We start from the raw sequence: 21,491 nt of genomic DNA, 5'->3' as shown, positions 1-21,491 counted from the left end.
CTAAATATATATGCACCCAATACAGGAGCACCCAGATTCATAAAGCAAGTCCTTAGAGACTTACAAAGAGACTTAGATTTCCATACAATAATAATGGGAGACTTTAACACCCCACTGTCAACATTAGACATATCTCACCCAATTCTAAGATTAAAACATAAATTATCCCACTTCTCTAAATGTCCTTGAATGGAAAATCCTACATTCATATTGGTGTGCTTATGTCTATAATAATAAATTATGTTTCTGAAGGTAGGATTCCCTTTCCCATAAGGAAGTCTTTAAAGCTCATGTTACCACCACCTTTCCTTATTTTGAGTGTTAAACTAAGATCACAGAGGATTCAGGGTCTCTGATTTTTATCCTCCCAACAATAGATGGCTTAATAGTATGAATACTATACGTGACAGCAGCACTTTCATTTTTTAAAAGTACTTAAATGTATTATTTCATTTTTTATGTCATAACTACCTAGTAAGGTAAATGGTAGATACTATTATTCCTATTTTGAACAGAAAATTAGATGAGGCTTAGAGAACTTCAGTGACTTGCCCCAGTACATAATAATATTCACAATCAACCAAGGAATTATTTATTAATACAGTCTCTGGAGCACAGTTCAACAGCATGTACTAAAATGTAAAACATGCATAGCCTTTGACCAAGCAATTCATTTTCTTTCTTTCTTTTTTTTTTCTGTAGAAACAAGGTTTCCCTATTTTGCCCAGGCTGGTCACAAATGCCTGGCCTCAAGCAATTCTCCCTCACCAGCCTCCCCAAGTGCTGGAATTACAAGTATAAGCCTCTGTGCCCAGTATGACCAAGCAATTCCAATTTTGAGTATTTTAGACAAGTATACAAAGATGTATTCTCAAAGAAAATAATCACAACACTTTTTATAATAGGGAAAAAACAAAAGTAACCTATATATCCATGAATAGCAGACTAGGAAAATACATTAAAACACAGCCAGGCAGTGGATTAATATGCAGCATTAAAAATTATAGCATAGGTTGGGCCTGGTGGCCCACGTCTGTAATTCCAGCACTTTAGGAGGCTAAGGTCAGCAGATTGCTTGAGCTTAGGAGTTTGAGATCAGCCTGGGCAACAAGGCAAAACCCCATCTCTACAAAAAATATAGAAAAATTAGCCAAGCATGGTGGCCTGGGTGTGGTGGTGCATGCTTATAGTCCCAGCTGGGAAGCTGAGGTGGGAGGACTGCTGGAGCCCCAGAGGTGGAGGCTGCAGTGAGCCATGATTGCACCACTGGATTCCAGCATGGACAACAGAGCAATACGGTGTCTCAAAAAAAAAAAAAGAAAGAAAAAGAAAAATGATAGCATGGAGTTATAGTTGATAAAGTAGAAATATGGTTATAACTTACCTTTGATTTGGAGAAAAGGGGTGGAGGAAGTAGGGTTAAAACACCAGTCAGCACTCTCCAATAGAATTCTATGATTTGGAAATCTTTGCTGTCCAGAACAGTTGCCACTAACTACTATTAAAATGTAGCTAGTGTGACTAAGAAACTGCATTTTTTTTCAGTTTTATTTCATTTTTATTTATTTAAATTTAAAAAGCCACATGTAACTAGTGGCTACCATATTGGGCAATGCAGTCAACATAGTTATTTTATGTGTTATTTTATAGTAAAAATATTAAATGTTTTGTTTGCACAACAACAACAAAAATAACCAACTTGTGTCTTGGAGACAACTAGAAGATACAGGAATAAATTAGTCCATGACACCTTTACCTAAAAAGCTGCAATGCCTGCAATATTAGGCCCAAGTGCACATTTTTTACACATGGTTTCTATGCTTTGGCATAACTATTCTAATTTAGTGAGTTTCCTAGATACTAGTCCACATACTAGCAAATTAATAGCTGTATACAAATAAAGCTATATCTTTTGTGCAAACTCTGTAGAACAGGTCAGAAAGAACGAATAATAAGTGGGATAAATGGAAGGAAGAAAATGGGAACTGGAACACTGAAAGCAGGATCAGGTTTTTTGTAAAAAGATAATAAATTATTTAGCTCACTGAGTGGATACGTAGTAATTAGGAAGCTCATGTTTTCTTCTTACAAGTTTTGATTATATCAAAATTACTGTAGCAACAAAATACCTTATTTTCTGGTACACCAGCCAGTACAAAATTTAGTCTTGAGGAATCATGCAAACGAGCTAAAGGCTAATCTGACTTTCAGACCCGCACAAAGTAGGAGGCATATTTGTTTATTCACAAGTATTTCAAATTCCAATCCACTTGCAAATATAAAGCAATAGAGTAAACCAATTTTTTCCACTACTAGATATGAGATAGATAAAACATAATAATAAACCACTTTCCTCATTTATGTTATTTTCAACATTTTACATTATAAACAAGATACAGTAAACATATTCATATAGAAGGGTTTTTTTCTATATTTGGGATTTAAAGAAGCTTTCTTAAAGACCAAATTGGCCCAAATTGTAGCATTCTTAACAGTAAAACTATAATTAACCAAGGCCCTCAGTTAATTGGATTCCTCCCTCCTTCTACTTTTTAGAAGGAAAAAAAGAAATCTCAAGAAAAGATATTGAAGGAAGGGGCAAATTTGCAATGTAAATCTCCTAATACATCCAAATCTGTTACTCTTACATGAAAATGATATTGTAACTGATGACTTCAAAAACTTCAGTATCCTTAATCCTGAGAAAGCTTTAGGTATGTTCAGTACTATGCACTTGAATTTTGGAAGAGAAAGTATACCAATACACAGTAAAAAAAAAAAAAAAAAAAAAAAAAAAATTGTATAATGGGAAGTCAAATTTATTTTTATCTCATCCTGTTAACTAAAAATTTCAAACAAAATATGCCCTGCCCCTTGCAGGCCTTGTTAATTGAGGCTATATTTCCTATATTTCATTGTGTTTTAATGACCAAAACCAAATTATAGAGGAATGTATTTTGATTAGCAGTATATATAAGTTGCCACAAATCAATCTCTCTCTCTATCTCTCTCTCTCACACACACACACACACATCCCAGCTCACCCTACCAGAGCCACAAAATCAGCAAGCAGTATTAGATTGGGATAGAATCATAATCAGAACTACTAACATGTCATGTAGCATCAGAGAAATTTCAAAATTCTTCTAAAGAATGATCTTGATTTTTACAACAACCTTCAGAGGTGAATATTTGCAGCTAAGAAAATTAAGGCTCATAGAAATTATGAGTTGCCTAGTGTCCAACTTCTAGTAAGTAGCAGAATCAGGAGCAGAACTAGGCCTGCCATCTCCAAATCCTGGGAGCTTTCCACTCTGCCTCTCCTGGAACCAGCCAGCAGGCAAGAAGGAGGCATGAGGGTAGGCATGACAACTGACTATCACTAATTTGAAGAATTCCCATTCCAGCCATTAAAAGCTGGCTGATACTAAAGAGGCATCAAGCTTTTATTGCTCTCAGTGTGCTTCTGAAATCTCTGACGCAGTTTGAACTAAATTAACCACTATCAAGAAAAGGGGCCAGGACATCTCAATATACCTTATAAATTTGGGAAGACAGCCCCAATCTAGTTTCAAGAATACCTTCAACTATTTTAGCAGTTACTACCTACTTGCTTGGAATCTAGTTTGTTCTACTTAAATTAGATTATCAGTCCTCAGGCCATGTGACTCAAGGTAAAAACTGGCAGTTGATTAGCAGGGCCTCTTTCTGAAGCCTTTCCCTTCCCTCTTTATGGGACCAGAGCTGTCTTCTCCAACAGAAAATCTTTTCTGAGAAAGTATTTATTCTTTTCCTTTTTTTTTTTTTTTTGAGATGGAGTCTAGCTCTGACGCCCAGTCTGGAGTGCAGTGGCACTATCTTGGCTCACTGCAACCTCTGCCTCCCGGGTTCAAGCGATTCTCCTGCCTCAGCCTCCTGAGTGGCTGGGACTACAGGTGTGCACCACCATGCCTGGCTAATTTTTTTGTTTGTTTGTTTGTTTTGTATTTTTAGTAGAGATGGTGTTTTACCATGTTGGCAAGGCTAGTCTCAAACTCCTGATCTCAAGTGATACATCCACCTTGGCCTCCCAAAGTGCTGGAATTACAGGCATGAGTCACTGCACCAGCCTGGTATTTATTCTTGATGTAAATGGAAGTGAATGCATTACTTCTCCCAATGACACTGATTTTTAACACCTAACTTCTAATTATAAAAAGCCTTTGTAGAGGGTAAAGGAAATTCAGATATTAAAGAGCAGACTGGAGAGTTAATTTGTCAAGGTGATGATCTTTCTTGCAATCTCATCTTCTACCTGGGAATGAGAGCTTCCCCAAAGTTCCTGATGCTCATGTATGTGAGGAAACCTAATGTAAACAAGAATCCAGGTATCTATCTTTTGCTAAACATTGTAGAATCAAGATTGTAGAATCAAGTATGCATTGCTAATATCTCCCTTTAGAATAATATCTCCCTTGTAGAATCAAGATTGTAGAATCAAGTATGCAATGCTAATATCTCCCTTTCTCTCTTAGAATCTTTCCATTTTGAAATCAGGAAAAAAGTAAATTGAAAAAGCACGATGATATAGTATACTACAGGTATTAACTTGGAGTCCCCCATGAATGGGTTTCAAAGGATCTCTTGATATAGTATGCAAAATATTCTGGCACGTGTGTGCAACATTTATAGATAGTTTATGGTTTACATCATATTCTCAAAAAATTACCAATCTAAAAAGCTTAACACAGACTTTAGGATTAGGAAGACCTAGTTTTTATTCCCAGCTCTACCACTTTGTAGTGGTGTGATTTTAGGCAAGTAAATTACCCTCTCTGTACCTCGGGTCCCACACTAGAGGGCCAGGTATTAAAGATTAACTGAGATAATACATGTGCTTTGAGGAAAACAAAGCATAAAGGATTGGTAGCTCACTCATATTATTACTGGAAGAGTAAAGGACTTGAGAAACTTTAAGAGGAAGAAAGGGTCTTCACCCAGATGCAGAAAAAGTAGATTGGGGATCAAGGCCACAAACTTGGCAAAATTTACAGTTTGCTTAGGATGTACTTGGTTATTGTCACGAAATGTTAGGGTTAGAAGGTACTCTGTAGTTCCCTCCACTTACAGTGAAGAAGCTGAGACCCAGAAAAGGGAGGCATTGCCACATTATAAAGTTACTAATAAGATGAGGATGCCAGATTTTGGTTCTAGTCCAGGCAATTGAGAACGAAGAGAAGCTGCCACTGAGGTATTGTTATTCAACTACAAATGAAAATCTCTCAATTTACCTCATTTATAGATGTTTTTCCTTCCCTGAAAAAGGACCTTTGGTCCTGGGCATCATTAATCAAAATGTTCAGTGCATTTCATTTCTAGTTCTTCCCATTTGCTGTCCTTACTACAGAAAAAGCAGTGTGCATGGGTAGATTTGTAACTGATTTAAATATGTCAGTATACTTGTTTTAACCTTTGAAACCAAGACTCTCACTGTAGGAGCTGTTAGATAGAATGCCATGAGTGAGCACATCCTCTCACTTGGACAGAAAATGGATGTCAATGAATTATTAAGTTGCCAACTAGTCCAAGATGGAGGGAGATGCATAATTCTACTTTCTCTTAAACATGATTATGTGATACACTGACAATTTTGAAGATTTGAATTAATAAAAGACTTTCAAAGGGTTTCAAAATTTAACCTGACCCAAATTTTAGGTTATATTAACTGGAGTCTGCTGTCTTTGAAGAAACTTAATTAAGGTTACTCAACATCTCATTCTTATTTTTAAAAAATGTCAAATTTTTCTCTGGGTTAATTCCAGGAAAATTCTGCTTTTTTGGCCAAGTCCTAACCCCAAAGCTTCTATGAACAATTACACTAATTTTTAAATACTAGTGAATACTTGCAAATGAAATGTCCTTGGGAGGTTATGGTTTTTTTAGTACGCCAGTGCCACTTAGAAAGAGCAGAAGGAAAATTTAAAATCATAACACGAGGATTCAGTCAAGTAGTTGACCAAAATAGAATTTACAGTTTTATACAAAAATGTAGGAGAAACTGCCCTTAAAAAGCTCTTAGTTTTGTTTGAGGAAACTAGAAAACAACATATGAAAAAAGCAAATAAGAATGCAAGGTAGTAAACACTGGTGCTAAATTATGTATTAAGAGACAAGGTGCTCTCAGAGCAGTGCAGGCTGAGTGTGCATGAAGCTTTTTAAGTAGAGAGATGAGTTGTTTGCTAGGCCTTGAATCACTGGTTTTAAGTCAAATATGGCTGGGAATAGTTGTAAAGGTGGGATTCATGCTGTGATGTCTAGCTGGGGTCATAACATGTGGAGAGGGAAACATAATCATCTTAAATAGTTTCAGAATAAGAACTTTTTGCTATCTTTGGCTAACAAATCTACAAAAATATCAATAAAAGATCACAAACAAATAATTTAAGTGTGATGAGTAAAAAAATACTACATTTGCTTTTTAAAATATAAGTAGAAACCCAATTCTATCAAATAAATACATTGTCTTTATAAAGCCTTGTGCTTTAAGTGTCACTAAACTTGTTCTGGAAATCTGCAATACATTCATGGAATTGCATTTTTAAAGGTGTACTGAATTTTAAAATAACCACATTAAACAGTTATAAAATATTTATACTTCAGATCCTGTGGCAGACAAAAAAAAAAAAAAAAAACAGTTGCTTGTAGATCTATAGGAAATGCTAAGCCCAAACTCTTGAAAATTTAAAAAAAAAAAGATGTCTACTAGCTTTAAGAAAACTTACCATTTTCTAACAATCTATTCTTATAAGTCTATAACTTAATCTATGACAGTAAAAATAAATATTTTTTGAAATACAGATATCTCAGGTTTAATCTCAGGTTTATAACTACTAGGAAGAGATACATGTAGATCACAAGAAGCAGAAAGGAGAAAAATGAAAAGGAAACCTTGTATCCCACATATACAAAATAATATCTTCTGTATTAATCCATACAAAATTTAGATTCATTTTTATTTACCTAGCTCGTTACTCATTATAAAAGATCATAATCCAACAGATTATGGGATAACTACCAGAATTAACACATTTATATAGAATTGAGCACATCAAGTACATATGGTATTTAACAAATAGTTTTTGCCATTATAATGAGGTAACTGTGGTACACTTATACAAATCCTATATTTGTCTATGCAAAATATTGCACAGAAAATTCAAATAAGCTAAAATACACCATCCCTGAATCTCTTATAGTAATGACATCAAGTTATCAACCAACATAATTTACCTTTAAATATTCTTCAATGCATTATATATAAAACTGCAAATAGAACTTTTGAGGTGAGGCTTTCTCCCTCAAATCATCCCTAAATACAAAATGTCCAGCACATCTTGGAATCTGATTCACACCCTCAGATTTCCAGTACAGGTATGGGAACTAGCTTTCCCTAAGGAAGATCTGCCAATTATTTACAAGTCTATTAGTTTGTATGTATCTAATCAACAAAATAAAGGAAACAAGTTTTATGCTCATTGTCTCTGGATTTCAAAGTCATACAAATGTATCAACACAGATATGAATATAGAAATAGAAATATGAATGAATATAGGAATAGAAAAAAAATAGCTGGCGTAGTAATATCTCAAATTGAATGCCATGTCCATGATTATGTTATGATAGACATATGAAAATAAGGGGAGAACTGGCAGGGCACAGTGGCTCACACCTGTAATCCTAGCATTTTGGTAGGCCAAAGCGGGTAGATCACTTGAGGTCAGGGGTTCAAGACCAGCCTGGCCAACATGGCAAAGCCCCATCTCTACTAAAAATACAAAAAAATTAGCTGGGCATGGTATCACATGCCTGTAGTCCCAGCTACTCAGGAGGCTGAGGCAGGAGAATCGCTAGAACCAGGGAGGCAGAGGTTGCAGTGAGCCAAGATTGCATCATTGCACTCCAGCCTGGGCAACAGAGTAAGACTCCATCTCAAAAAAAGAAAAAAGAACCAGAAAACCTACAGAAGGATTAACCAGCTTGGCTGGCAAGATGGTTTAACCAAGCAGATGACATTTTAGTTATGATTCAGAGTACGTGAAGCAATTTTTCCAGGCAGAGAAGTTTGGGGTAAAGAATGAGGTAATTTCCCAGAGAGAGAAGAAAGAAACCATATTCCAAGGTATGGATTTATGAATGAGCATGGCTTGTTAGAGGTGCAGAAAGGAAAATGTCAAGAGAGGGAATAACAGGCCAGCTGGTCTAGATTTTCAAGGAACTTAGAGGCCATGCCCAAGAATTTGCACTGTAGGAGGACAGATAGAAGTTAACAGAAGTAAATGCTATACTTAAATGTTTTATGGGCTGGGTGCGGTGGCTCAAGCCTGTAATCCCAGCACTTTGGGGGGCCGAGACGGGCGGATCACGAGGTCAGGAGATCGAGACCATCCTGGCTAACACGGTGAAACCCCGTCTCTACTAAAAAATACAAAAAACTAGCCGGGCGACGTGGCGGACGCCTGTAGTCCCAGCTACTCCGGAGGCTGAGGCAGGAGAATGGCATAAACCCAGGAGGCGGAGCTTGCAGTGAGCTGAGATCCGGCCACTGCACTCCAGCCTGGGCGACAGAAAAGACTCCGTCTCAAAAAAAATAAATAAATAAAAAATAAATAAATAAATAAATAAATGTTTTATGAAACAACATTTTATTCCTAGTTACTTCCAAAATAGGAGCATAGATACATACATAAGAGGTAGTCTCCTATGTGGTATTATTTGAAGGACTCAAGAATCACCCTTAGTGACAATCTCTCTCCTCATCATGCCTGACTCACTATTACAGAAATGGATTCCATTTTCCCTTTGCAGAGGTAAATGTTGAAGATGTAGTCATTGTTAACACTATTGCTTGAATTACTTTATAGAAGCTTTTAATAGAAATTACATTTTTGGAAAGAAGAAAAAATGCAAGAAGCACAGAAGACCTTCTTCATAATTTGCCAAAGGCTAGTTTGTCAGACTTTTGAACTCATTCTCCAGTAGACCTTATAATCATTCCCTCTTTCTTGAGAGAACAGTAGATCACTTCTCATACTGAATTTTACATATTCCTTTTCAATTTAATGATATATTTGGCAAATCTTCCTTATTCAAATAATGAAGAAAATTGGTACATTAAAGTATCACAGAACAATAGAAGCAGCTTACACCAAAAAGCCCACTGATAACAGCCACATTGTTAAAGTGGACAGAGAAGAGATTTCTATTCTGTTCCTTTTTATTCTATTCACATTTATACAAAGAAAAAACAACCCTCAGCCCTAATACCAACTGACAAGAGACATATAAGTTCAGTTTGAGCCTGATGAGGGCAAATTAAACTGAGAAAACCAATTGCCTCTAACTCCTCTGCTTGGTGTCTGGTCTGATGAACTTGTTCTTGCCTCCCACTTCCACCACCCAAGCCCAGCTACTCTGCATCACTTACTCAACAGCCTCATAACTATCTCACATCTCTCCCCTTTCCAGACTAACCTGAACACACTTGCAAAATCATCCTAAGACACAGTTTTATTCTACCACATTATTACTGTGTTTGTGGGTGTCTTTATGACTACCGTAATCAAGTCCAGACTTCTCTGAGCCATTTTAAGTTTTTGTGGTCCTTCAAAATGTGTTTCCACCAGGCTCAATCATATGTATATACCTCCCATCATGCCTTGGATCCAGACAAGAAAAGACCCATTCTGTCTTTCATATCCAAAACACCTTTGCCTACACAAAGATGTTTGTATCTCCCATGACTATATCAAATAGCCACATAAGGCCCTGCAGGTGGCACACTGCACAACTTCAACAGGTGCCATTCATATGTAACCTGCAAAACCATAGATGGGCAGCCCTGTGCCTGGACTGCTCTGTAAGATGATTTCTAGTTCAATGAGGAGTTGTGAAAATCAAATGAGAGAGAAATATTTGCCTTATCTGGATTGGGTGTTTCTTTTGTATTTAAAAAGTTAAGATAATAACATAAGATAGTACATTTAAAGCACATAGGTTAAGTGTCTGGCATGTACTTATTCCCTTCCTTCCCTTTGCGTATACTGACTTTATGAAGGTACTTGAAAAACTGAAGAAGTTCAAACAAATCATGTAGAAGCCCTTGCTCCTGAGGAAAAAAAAAAAAGTGTATTTAAATCCTTGGCTGTCTGTTTGGAAGGAAAGAGGAATAAATGGAACAAGCAAGATGTATCCAAAAATCCTCTGCTCTGAAGCATCTCCTTCCAGGTGCTGTCAGCTTTGGCTGTGCAATGGAATCACCTGGGGAGTCTTTAAAAGACAGATGCTTGGGTCCAAACCCAGATTCTGACGTCACTGCTCTGGAACATGGCCTGGGCAATGGTGTGTTGTTGTTGTTGTTGTTTTTGAGACAGAGTCTCACTCTGTCACCCAGGCTGGAGTGCAGTGGTGCGATCTCGGCTCGCTGCAACCTCCACCTCCAAGGTTCAAGCAATTCTCTGCCTCAGCCTCCTGAGTAGCTGGGATTAAAGGCACCCACCACCACGCCCAGCAAATTTTTGTATTTTTAGTAGAGACGGGGTTTCACCATCTTGGCCAGGCTGGTCTTGAACTCCTGACCTTATGATCCACCCGCCTTGGCCTCCCAAAGTGCTGGGATTACAGGCGTGAGCCACTGTGCCCGGCCAGACAATGGGTTTTTTAAAGTTTCCCAGGAGACTGTACTGTGCAGCCAAAGGTGAGAACCATGGTCTTTACACATGCCACAGCTTGAAATCAATTGATTTGTTAACATTTTTCATTAAAGATGTTCATTTCTTGTTCCACCCACCTCCATGTTAGGATACTAGTCATTCACACCTTACTTCCTTTTCACTTTAATTGTATTACGTTTCCCCTATTTTGAGATGTAAAATTTTGAAGACAGCAGAGTGGGCAAGGTTGTAACATACGCACCTTATTCAAGGTAGCTATGACACCCCTACTCAAAGAGACCCCAGGACTTCATCTATGTCCCCATTTCAAATTGCTCACATTCCTACTTACGATGAATTAAAATACATATAGGTTGGATCTTCTTAATAAAATAAGCCCCCTACCCTCACATTCGTTCCTCTTAACTGTCTAATGTAAGAAAACCAGAATTTTTTTTTTTTTTTGAAACGGGATTTTGCTATGTTGCTCACACTGGAGTGCAGTGGCTATTCACAGGCATGATCCCACTACTGATCAGCATGGGAGTTTTGACCTGTTCCATTTCCAGCCTGGTTCAGCTCACCCCTTCTTAGGCAACCAGATGGTCTTCTGCTTCCAGGAGGTCACCATATTGATGCCGAACTTGGTGTGGACATCCGATTGGCATAGAGCACTACTGCCCAGGACTCCTGGACTCAAGCAATCCTCCTGCCTCAGCCTCCCCAGTAGCTGGTACTACAGGCATATGCCTCTGTACCTAGCCAGAACTATTATACCTTATAGCCACTCAAATTTCTCACATCCGTAGAAGGGTATGAAGCCAGTGCACCAAAATAGAAAGAATATTAGACTTAAGGCTCAAAATATATGATTTGACTCCCAAGTTGATCACTTAACCTTTTGAGACGCGGTCTCCTCATTTCTAACAGAGGGTTATTGTGAGGATTAAATAAGATACTACAAGTAAAACTCCTAGTGTACATTAGATACTCTATGAATTCAATTGAAGTGAAAACTCTCAAGGCAAGGAAAGAGTTAACTCATATACTATCTCTGGTAGATGCCCCTAAAAATATCTAATCCTGTGAGACCACAAAAACAGATGGCTATTGTTCAGTGAGAGCTCATGGTGACGTTATTAAACCAACATCTTTAAGTAACAAACCCCAATAACACTTCTCTAATCAAAGTAATGCCAGTTTCTTTAGATTTTTTTTCAAACTCCTTTTATGAAATGTATTACTTTTCTCTAAACTGTTTTCACTATTTCTTTCAAGTTGCAAAATCTGTGATAATCTTCAGTTTCCATGCTACTTTTGCTAATGAAAAATTACACAGCTGTACAATCTGTTAGATTGATTGAGCCACCTCGACAAACAATGCTCCCATTCTGAGCTCTAAATACATTAGTGCATATGGCTAAGATTCATGTATAGCCAAAGATCTTCCACAATTATGTGCCAGGAATCACCAACATTAAATTTTCTATATCTTAACCAAGAGTGTTCATAAGTAGTCCAAAACAGGTGCTAGGTCTGAGGCTTATATCATCTCCCCAAATCATGATGAAAATACATTAATCATTCAACGATCAAAAAAGGATTTATTTAGCACTTAGCCTGTTTTCCAGCATTGGATGGGGAAGAGAGAGAGATAATTACTCGACAATTAATTGAGATAGATTTTTTTTTCCACATAATTGGGTCTTCTAAATATCTAAAATTAGCCATTCAAACATCAGACATCCTTTTTATTTCAACCATTTTTATTAGTTGATGATACCAAATATTCTTACACAATCTTAGCACTAATTGTAGAAAGAGCATTTCCACTAATAAGCACCATAATAAAACCACACTCTCTATACACTTGACCACTAGTATCCAGCTTCCCTAAGAAGACACCCTAAGGAAAACATAGTCAGTCATTCTGACTACTATAACAAAACACCTTAGACTGGGTAATTTATAAACGCTAGAAATTTATTTCTCATAGTTCTGGAGGCTGGAAAGTCTAGGATCAAGGCTCCAGCAGATTCTGTGTCGGTGAGGGCTTACTCTCTACTTCCACCCTGTTGCTGCCTTAGCTCCCTGGAACCTTTCTTTATGAGGTCACTAATTTCATTAATGAGGGTAGACCCCTTATTACTTAATCAGCTCCTAAAGACCCCACCTCTTAATCCTATCACATTGGCAATTACGTTTCCACATATGAATTTTGAGATCATAGCACCCATCAACCATAAAAAGGATTACAGTCACAAATCTGGGCTTTGGGAAAATAATAAATGTTAACATCTTCATACCCATCAACAAATACATCAACCTCATCTTCCAATTTTCAGAGATTTGGGATATGCTTTTGGGGTTGCCAATTTAATGGGTATTTCATGTAAATTTTAATCCCATATAAGAATTAAAACAATAATGTTACACAAACAGCACCAGATTACATTTCCTTGCATAATATGTTCCAACATTAAAGTATATGTCAAATATCTTGAGGAAAGTTGGGAATGGCCTAAAGCAGTCACTATCAAACTGTTATGGCCTTGACTCAAAGAAATACATTTTTACACCATGACCAAGAACTTGGTTTTAATTAAACCAAGTTTTACAATATAGCACTTATCATTATTCATGAAATCCTTTTCTAATTCATTATTTAGCTCTTTAATTCACTAAATTGATTTCACAACCTGCTAAATGGGTTAAGATCTATTTGTTGAAAAATAGTGATCTAAAGGACGAAAATGAAAATAACTACTCTTTTCAGAAAATAAAGATATTTTGTTTTCAATGTTAAACCAGGGCTTATAATATTTAAGATGTACTGGAAACCACTCAAAGATGGTGTGAATTGAATGCTTCAGGCTTTAACACACAGTCAAGTTAACATTAAGATCAGAATCCAACAAGCCAGTAGTTTTTAATGTCAGAAGTTAAGTTCCACTCAGAGTTCGTTCTCCTTATCAAAAATTTATGAGAATCCAAGGGCATGTTTTAGATATGCCCATGAATCAACCCTGGCTGTTGCTCACTGTCACGACTATGGACCCTAGACCCCACAGTTGTCACCTTGGTGGCACCACTGCCATCTGAGGCAACGCTTACTAGTTATGCTCCAGCAGTGGGAGAAAGAGAATAATCTTTCCCTTTTGCACCTGCTGAACAAGGGGAAAGTTGGCTTCAGCCACTGGGGAGGTCCTCCAAGTCACAACCATAGCCCTTTCCCCTCATTAGTTACCCACACTGCCCTGGTGCCAGCCCAGGTTCCAGGGCTGGGAACATACTGTACCACAACTCACCATCCCCTTTCCTCCCCCCACACTGGGGCAGACTTTTTGTCCCATGGTAACAGAGAATCCTCTCCCAGGAGCCCCATCATCCTTAGACTTCCATCATCTTCAGTCCATCAGGTCCATCTGATGTCCCAAATCCCAGCTGTGGAAAGGATTCAATCCTTTTTCCCAGTAGGCCCTCCAGACCCCATGTGATCACTGGGTATGTGCATTAACTTCAGATGTCAGAGGCATCACAGCCTGGGTACAGTCCAGTCAGAATATCTTGTAAACAGAGTCTCTGTTGACTACTCTAACTTTGAGAGTCACATCAAAATCAAAGATACAGACCCAAATCTCATGTGGAGGTGGCTTAGGACAGAATCTATCTAATGTGGGTTTTTGGGGAGCTGATTCCAGAAAGTCACTTCAAGACTTCTGTCTGTTATCCAGCCATTTCATTTAGCCTATGCTAGCTAGTCTACACCTTGTCTCTTTCCTGCTATCTTGTTTCCAGGAAAACAAATAATATTCTCCCTGAGACGACTGTTAATCAGGAAGCAGAGATACCTACTTTACCTTTTTAGCACCCAAATACATTCACCCAAACCAGAGGTCTCAGTTAAAATCAAAACCTTTTAAGGTTCTTGATCTGGTTTTCCTGTACAGCACAGCTTCTGAATCCAAAGAAGGGGGAGAGATTCTAAATTTGGTTCAGCTGGTTTCTCATACTTCTTACTGAAGAGTATCTGGAAGCTAAGAAGCAAAATACGAGGGTTGCATTTTCAGTTTTAAAAATAATGGAAAAAAATACTCAGTATATTTCATTGTTTCCAATGTTTAATCTCTGTTTTTATTCACTCTCAAGAGCAATCACTCCCCCATGGGAACTTTATAACAGTTGTCTGTAGTTCATTCTGGAGGTAAAATTTCCCCTAAGAACTTGGAAATAAGGGAGATAAGAGTGGTCTCTGGGAAATAGACTTTAGGATCAACACAATGACCAGAAGATAAAATCACTTTTAAAGAAAAAGAGTGGCTCTGGGTTTAAAAGACCTGAGATTATGCCTATTAACCAAAATCATTACCAAAGAAGGAGTACAACAAAAAGGGGGATGTGAGAGGGGCCAGGCACAACCATTTACAGAAGAAGAATAGACTTTCCTGGGCAGACTCCCCAGGCAAGATCCCCCAGACTTCTGAACTACTCACAGATCTTTCCTAATGGGAGAGCAATGCTCCAAACATATTGGGCCTTGATTCATCCAAAGCCTTTGTCCTAATTCAGCCCTCACTGAGCAGCCTTCCTTATGTGACTTGCTGTGCAAGCCTGTCTATGGGGAAAGAAGGCACTGACCACATAGTCTTGGACTCACCTATACAACCACAGGTGTGAACTGAATCCTAAGTGCCTAGCCCTGTCCTAGACAACAGACGTACAATAGAAAACTCAACAATTCAGGTCCTTAGGGAAAACACAAACAAGCAAATAAATAAGTAACTGCAGCTAGTAATAAGAACCATTAAAAAAAATAATAATAAAGGCCACGTCTGTAATCCCAGCACTTTGGGAGGCAGAGGCTGGAAGATCGCTTGAGCCCAAGAGTTCAAGACGAGCTTGGGCAACATGGTGAAATCCCATCTCTACTATACAGAATACAAACATTAGCTGGGCATGGTGGCATGCACTTGTAGTCCCAGCTACTTGGGAGGCTGAGGCAGGAGGATCTCTTGAGCCTGAGAGTCAAAGGTTGCCGTGAGCCCAGATTGTGCCACTGCACTACAGTCTGGATGACAAAGACCCTGTCTCAAATAATAATAATAATAATAATAATAATAATAAAGCTAGGTGATGGACTAGATAATGGCTGGGTGGTAGGTGGTTTAAGAAGAGGGATCAGGAATGGCTTATTTGAAAAAAAAATTACATTTAATTTAAGAGCAGAGACAGAGCCTACCCCAAACATTTTTTTTGTTTTGTTTTGTTTTGTTTTGAGATGGAGTCCTGCTCTGTCACCCAGGCTGGACTGCAGTGGAGCAATCTTGGCTCACTGCAAGCTCTGCCTCCCGGGTTCACGCCACTCTCCTGTCTCAGCCTCCCAAGTGGCTGGGACTACAGGCGTCTGCCACCATGCCCAGCTAATTAGTAAAGACGGGGTTTCACCATGTTAGCCATGGTCTCGATCTCCTGACCTCGTGATCTGCCCGCCTCAGCCTCCCAAAGTGCTGGGATTACAGGCGTGAGCCACCGCACCCAGCCCCAAGCATTTTCTAAAAGCATTTTCTAACTATGTTTTTTAAAAAGTCATGTATTGACACGGTGGTAGAGAAGAGCATGATGAAAAGACTTAGAACCAGCAATGCGAAAGAGAGTATGAAGTGTGTAGACAAGTTAGGTAATGGGTAGCTTCTTTTTTTGTGCTTGCCTTTCATCAAACACAGCTGAAGCTCTACTTCCTCACTGCCAATCCCTGCCCAACCCTCTCCCAGGCTTGCACCCCCAGATGTTAAACATGACTGTGCCTCTGGCTGATAGCTTGGTGAGGATCCAGAATCTGCCATGTAACAATGGGGAAAGAGAGCTTCTCTGCAGAGGGAACAGGAAAAGCTGTCAGAGAAGAACAAACCCAATGCTTCTTTGGAACTTACAGTGAATCTGGAGCTTTATGAACAAGGGGAAAAGTACAGGAGCCAGGATCAGAGAAATAGCCAAGAGCAGAGCCACAGGAAAAAGCTGTAGTTTTATTGTAAGTCCAGTAGGAAGCAAGTAAGTGACATGACCTCATTTGCATATTTATTTTTATTTTATTTTTTTGAGACAGAGTCTCACTTTGTCACCCAGGCTGTAGTGCAGTGGAGCATGAGCAGCCTCAACTTCCCAGGCTCAGGTTATTCTCTCACCTCAGCCTTCAGAGAATCTGGGATTACAGGTGCATACCACCATGCCCACCAATTTTTGTATTTTCAGTAGAGATGGGGTTTCCCATGCTGCCCAGTCTGGTCTCAAACTCCTAGACTCAAGCAATCCGCCCATCTCTGCCTCCCAAAGTGCTAGGATCATAGTCTTGAGTCACCATGCTTGTTTACATATTTTAAAGATCCCATCGGCTACTGGGCAGAGAATAAACTGCAAGGCTAAAAGTAAAAGAAGCAGCGAGATTAGTTAGAAAGTTCTAAAAGTAGCCTAGGCAAGCAGTGATGTGGCTTGACTAGGATGCCAGCAGTAGTGTTGGAGAGAAGAGAGTAACTTTAGGGCATATTTTGGAGATGGAGTCCCAGGACTTGTTGATAGACATGTATGTGGGGTGGAGAGTCATGCTTTGGCTTAGCAGAGGAGTGATGTTTACGGAAACTGGTAAGACTGAGCTCTTTGATGGGCTTGAGATGTCCACTAGAGGCACAAGTGGAGATTAAGTTAGGCAGCTGGGGCTCCTGGGAAAGCCATGGGCATTCCCAGCCTTGAGATGGTGATTTTTCACTGTAAATTGATACATTGGGTAACTTATCAATCAAGGTAGTGGGAGCCAAGCTAAGATGCCCCATCACAGCTGGTCATCCCCAGTGTGGGCCTGTCCATCTGCTTAGCCAAAGGCCTCAGTTGAGAGCTGCTTCTACAAGGTTGTTTTGTTGTGTTTCCACATATAAAACTCTGTGCCCAAGTTCCCCTTTATTCTTATGGATCAACGTGGAAATCAGAAAAAGTGGTATTTATTTAAAATGTTTTTGAAAAAATGCATGACAGTGCTTATTTGGTGGAATAAAGAAGTATTACACAAATAAAAGAGAAACTTAACTAAGCAGATTAAGCGATACAACCAAACACTTGTGTAGACCTTTTCTGAGGCCACATGCAGTAACCAGAGCTCCTTGACTTTGAACTCAATGTGGAAAGGCTCTACTGGTTAAGTAACCTAATGAAACAAGTACCCCAAAAAGTCATGATAGACATCCTAGAATAAAACGAACATAGAACAATTTATATTTATCCCCTTAATAGTTATTGATTGAGTAATTACTATGTAATTACTGTGTTAACTTCATGCCCTCCTGGGGCTCCTTTCTCAGCAGGGGAGACAGACCGTACTAAGGGATGGAGCTGATGGAGGTGGGTGTGAAATACCTTTTGACCAAGGTAAGAAGGTGATAGGCAGTTCCAATGAGAGAAAGACCCTTGGTTAAGCTGCCCCTAACGGGGCAGCTGGGCTCAGGATCTGCTGAACCAGTCTGAGAAGGCTGAACCTGCTCTGCTCTAGGCTCTATGCTTCATTTTAAGTGCCCATCTTTCCCCCTCAGGCTGATGGCTGCATCCTGTAAACGATTTAAGTGTTAAGATCCAAGAATGCTTGACTTTTCATTTCAGATTATGTAGGATGAACCAGTTTAGGTAAAGGAAGTTTCCTTAGTATCACTTCCAATTGACTAGAAATTTACCATGGGGTTTGTGGCCAGTGCCCTGACTGGCTATAAACATGTCTTGCTCTGCAGGGTCACTGACCTGAGTGTGTATTTCCCTCAAGGACCTGGGAGAAAGGAGTGACTATGGCAGGGCAAGGTTCACCTTATCTTGAAGTTCCTAGGCCAAAACCTTTATTAGTAGCACTCTTAACTAGCACCTCCATTTCATTATTGCCAACAGTCAGGCTTTTAAAGGGCTTCAGAGGCTACAGACTTTTTTTCAATGTCTGAACTTTAGATGAGTTGTCATAAAATCACCTTTGTTCTACATGATACATTGTGCCTGGATGAAACAACTCATTGTAAAAGGAGAACATTGCCCTTCCCCACCATGTGAGAATTCAGTGTTTGCCACAAAGGCAGCATCAGCTTCAACTGAAGATAATAGTCACATACACATACTCACAATCACAGCTGAGTTTGATATTTTACCTATGACAGTCTTTTATTAAACCCTTTGTAAGAGTTTTTAAATACTTTTATTCTTTATAACTTATTTGGATAACACTGTACAAGAATGCCCCTCCCTTTCCCCATTTCTCTGCACTATCACCAAAGGCCAGTTGTATTCTAGATAATCAGCACATAAAGTAAAATCAGAAAAGAATTAATTATTTCCATGTTTACCTATAAAGATAATGGTTTGAAACCTGTTACTGTGCTTTTCTTCCTGGACAATTCCTCATTGGAAATTACAGAACACAGGCTCTAGGTGCCATAGCCTTTTGAAAACTTCTATCCTGAGAGGATCACAGACCTTGCCTTACCTTTAGTTGAACTAGATGTACATCCACATGCTTGCTGTCCGAATCCTGCTGGACTGAATAGGTTAGGTCTCGGACCCTCTCTGAGGTCATCCGGAGCCAGGTCTCAATTTCAGGTAAGTGGAGGACAATCTTCCAGTCAGCCCCTGTGTGTAGTGGGGGTGGCTTTTCATACTGCTGGTCAGAGTCCATGTCCTTCATTGCCTCTTCTCCCTCAGACTGCTCCACAGTGGGGGTCACATTGATGGCCATGGGTGAAGCATCAGTAGCCATGGGATCCAGGTCCTGTGACCTCAGGGGGGAAAGTGTCACGCTCATGGTTAACATGGAGAAGTCTAAACCTCACTTCTTTCCAAAACAGCTGAAAGGCAAGAGGAAAGAAGAAAGCAAGAGTCAGTCAAGATTGCCAAATAAAGAAATGATACTTCACAGAAGAAACAGGATTTCTAAATTAAGCCAGATTTCTAAATTAAGAAACCATAGCTCATAACAAAAACAGAAAGAGGTGTTTTGATTTTCTACATGGTAGCCCCAAGAGCCAGGAAATAATATGAACATAAAACCATTGTGATATTGCCTACTACCCCCCGCCACCCCCATCTATTTTTCCCTCATTTCTTAGTAACAAAATCCGAGTTTTTAGCTGTTCCTATTCCTGCCCAGAATTTAAAACTACATTCCCTATCTCCTTTGCAGCTAGGTGTGGCCATGCTCTGGCCAATGAGTGGAATTGTTGTGTTGAAATTCTGGGAGAGCTGCTTACAGGGAGCTGACTCAATTAGGAGGGGCTCCCTTTATGCCCTTCTACTTTCCTCCCCTTCTTCCAGCCTGTAACGTGGACTTGATGGCTAGAGCAGCTGGCAACCCAGACCCAGAAAGGCCTTTGACTATGACGGGTGGAGGATGGTGGAGCATGGAGGTAGAAACACGGGTCCCACACGATAACAGAGGAGCTACCTACCATACCAGGTCTGAGTGCTGCCCTGTACTTCTTTTATGTGAGAAAAAAGCCAAGCTTCTATCTTGTTCAAGCCACGATTATTTTGGGCTTTTCTACTAAAAGTATCCAAACATCATTTTGACTGTAAAATCAACATATTCAATACATGGGACAGCTACAGTGGGAAGATGTTCTAATTACAAAAAACACTGAGCTGAATTCAGGAGATGTTGCTCCTTTCTATGATTTGTTAGCTAAATAATAACCTGTGACAATCCCAAATCTTTACTTTCCTAGAAAATATAAATCATGGATTGTATTGAATAGATCTAATTAACTCTCAATCTAAATTACATTAATATTTGATTATATGGAATTTTTAGAGGTTTCTGGAATTTGAAGGGTAATAAATTGGTCTGAAATACATAAACAGTAAAATATTAACCAAATAAGTTAAAATAACATAAGAGTAATTTATCATAAAGTAAGGTTGGGTTTTAAGATAAATTTAATTAGTTTAATTATCCAGCTATTAAATTTATCTTTCTTCTGGAACCAGTCTAGTATAACAACAACTTTTAGGCTCTTGTATTTTAAAATAAATAACCACTATTTTTAGTCCCAGGAGCAGCTTTTTCTACTCAAGGCAATGAATTTCTTTTTCTTTTATAATTTTTTGTCTGGTTCTACATATTCAAGTTAGTTTACACCGTTATTCCCCCAAAGATGAAAGGTGACTCACGAAAAGATCAGAAATTAAATGTGATTGACAAAAAGTAGTTCATATTTGTATAGTAACAAATATTCAACAACAGAAGCAAAATTATTTTTACATACCACAAGAGAGGGGAAACTTTTAGAAACGCTTCCAATTTGATTAGAAACATGTATCTTTCCATACAGGAATGAGGAGTGGAAATAAAAAAGACTTGTTGAGTTGACAAAAGCCTTAAGACTAAGTCACTCCTATGACATATTTTTTCAGAATCTTTCCAATACTGCAGCATAATCCCTTTCTCTAATTTCTCAAGCATCTAACTTTTGAATTAAATGATGAGGAGAAGGCCAGGCGCGGTGGCTCACACCTGTAATCCTAACACTTTGGGAAGCGGAGGCGGGCGGATCACCTGAGGTCAGGAGTTCGAGACCTGCCTGGCCAACATGGTGAAGCCCCATCTCTACCAAAAATACCAAAAATTAGCCTGGTGTAGTGGCGGGCGCCTGTAATCCCAGCTACTCAGGAGGCTGAGACAGAAGAATCGCTTGAACCCGGGAGGAAGAGGTTGTGGTGAGCTGAGCCGAGATGGCACCATTGCGCTGTAGCCTGGGCAACAAGAGTGAAACTATGTCTCAAAAAAAAAAA

At 39.0% G+C, this 21,491-nt stretch overlaps 1 protein-coding gene across 1 annotated transcript in view; it reads right to left on the bottom strand.

Annotated features, from left to right (window-relative positions):
• AKAP6 (A kinase (PRKA) anchor protein 6) overlaps positions 1-21,491 on the bottom strand; it is a 524,753-nt gene that overhangs the window by 395,109 nt on the left and 108,153 nt on the right. Inside the window, exon 3 of the mRNA XM_011941871.1 lies at positions 19,192-19,549. Coding sequence (XP_011797261.1) covers positions 19,192-19,515 — 324 coding nt within the window. The 5' untranslated portion in view covers positions 19,516-19,549. The remainder of the gene's footprint in view (positions 1-19,191; positions 19,550-21,491) is intronic.

The sequence above is a fragment of the Colobus angolensis genome, unplaced genomic scaffold, assembly GCF_000951035.1.
Source record: "Colobus angolensis palliatus isolate OR3802 unplaced genomic scaffold, Cang.pa_1.0 Scaffold202, whole genome shotgun sequence".
Lineage (NCBI taxonomy): Eukaryota > Metazoa > Chordata > Mammalia > Primates > Cercopithecidae > Colobus > Colobus angolensis.
This window is presented reverse-complemented; position numbering and strand designations above follow the sequence as displayed.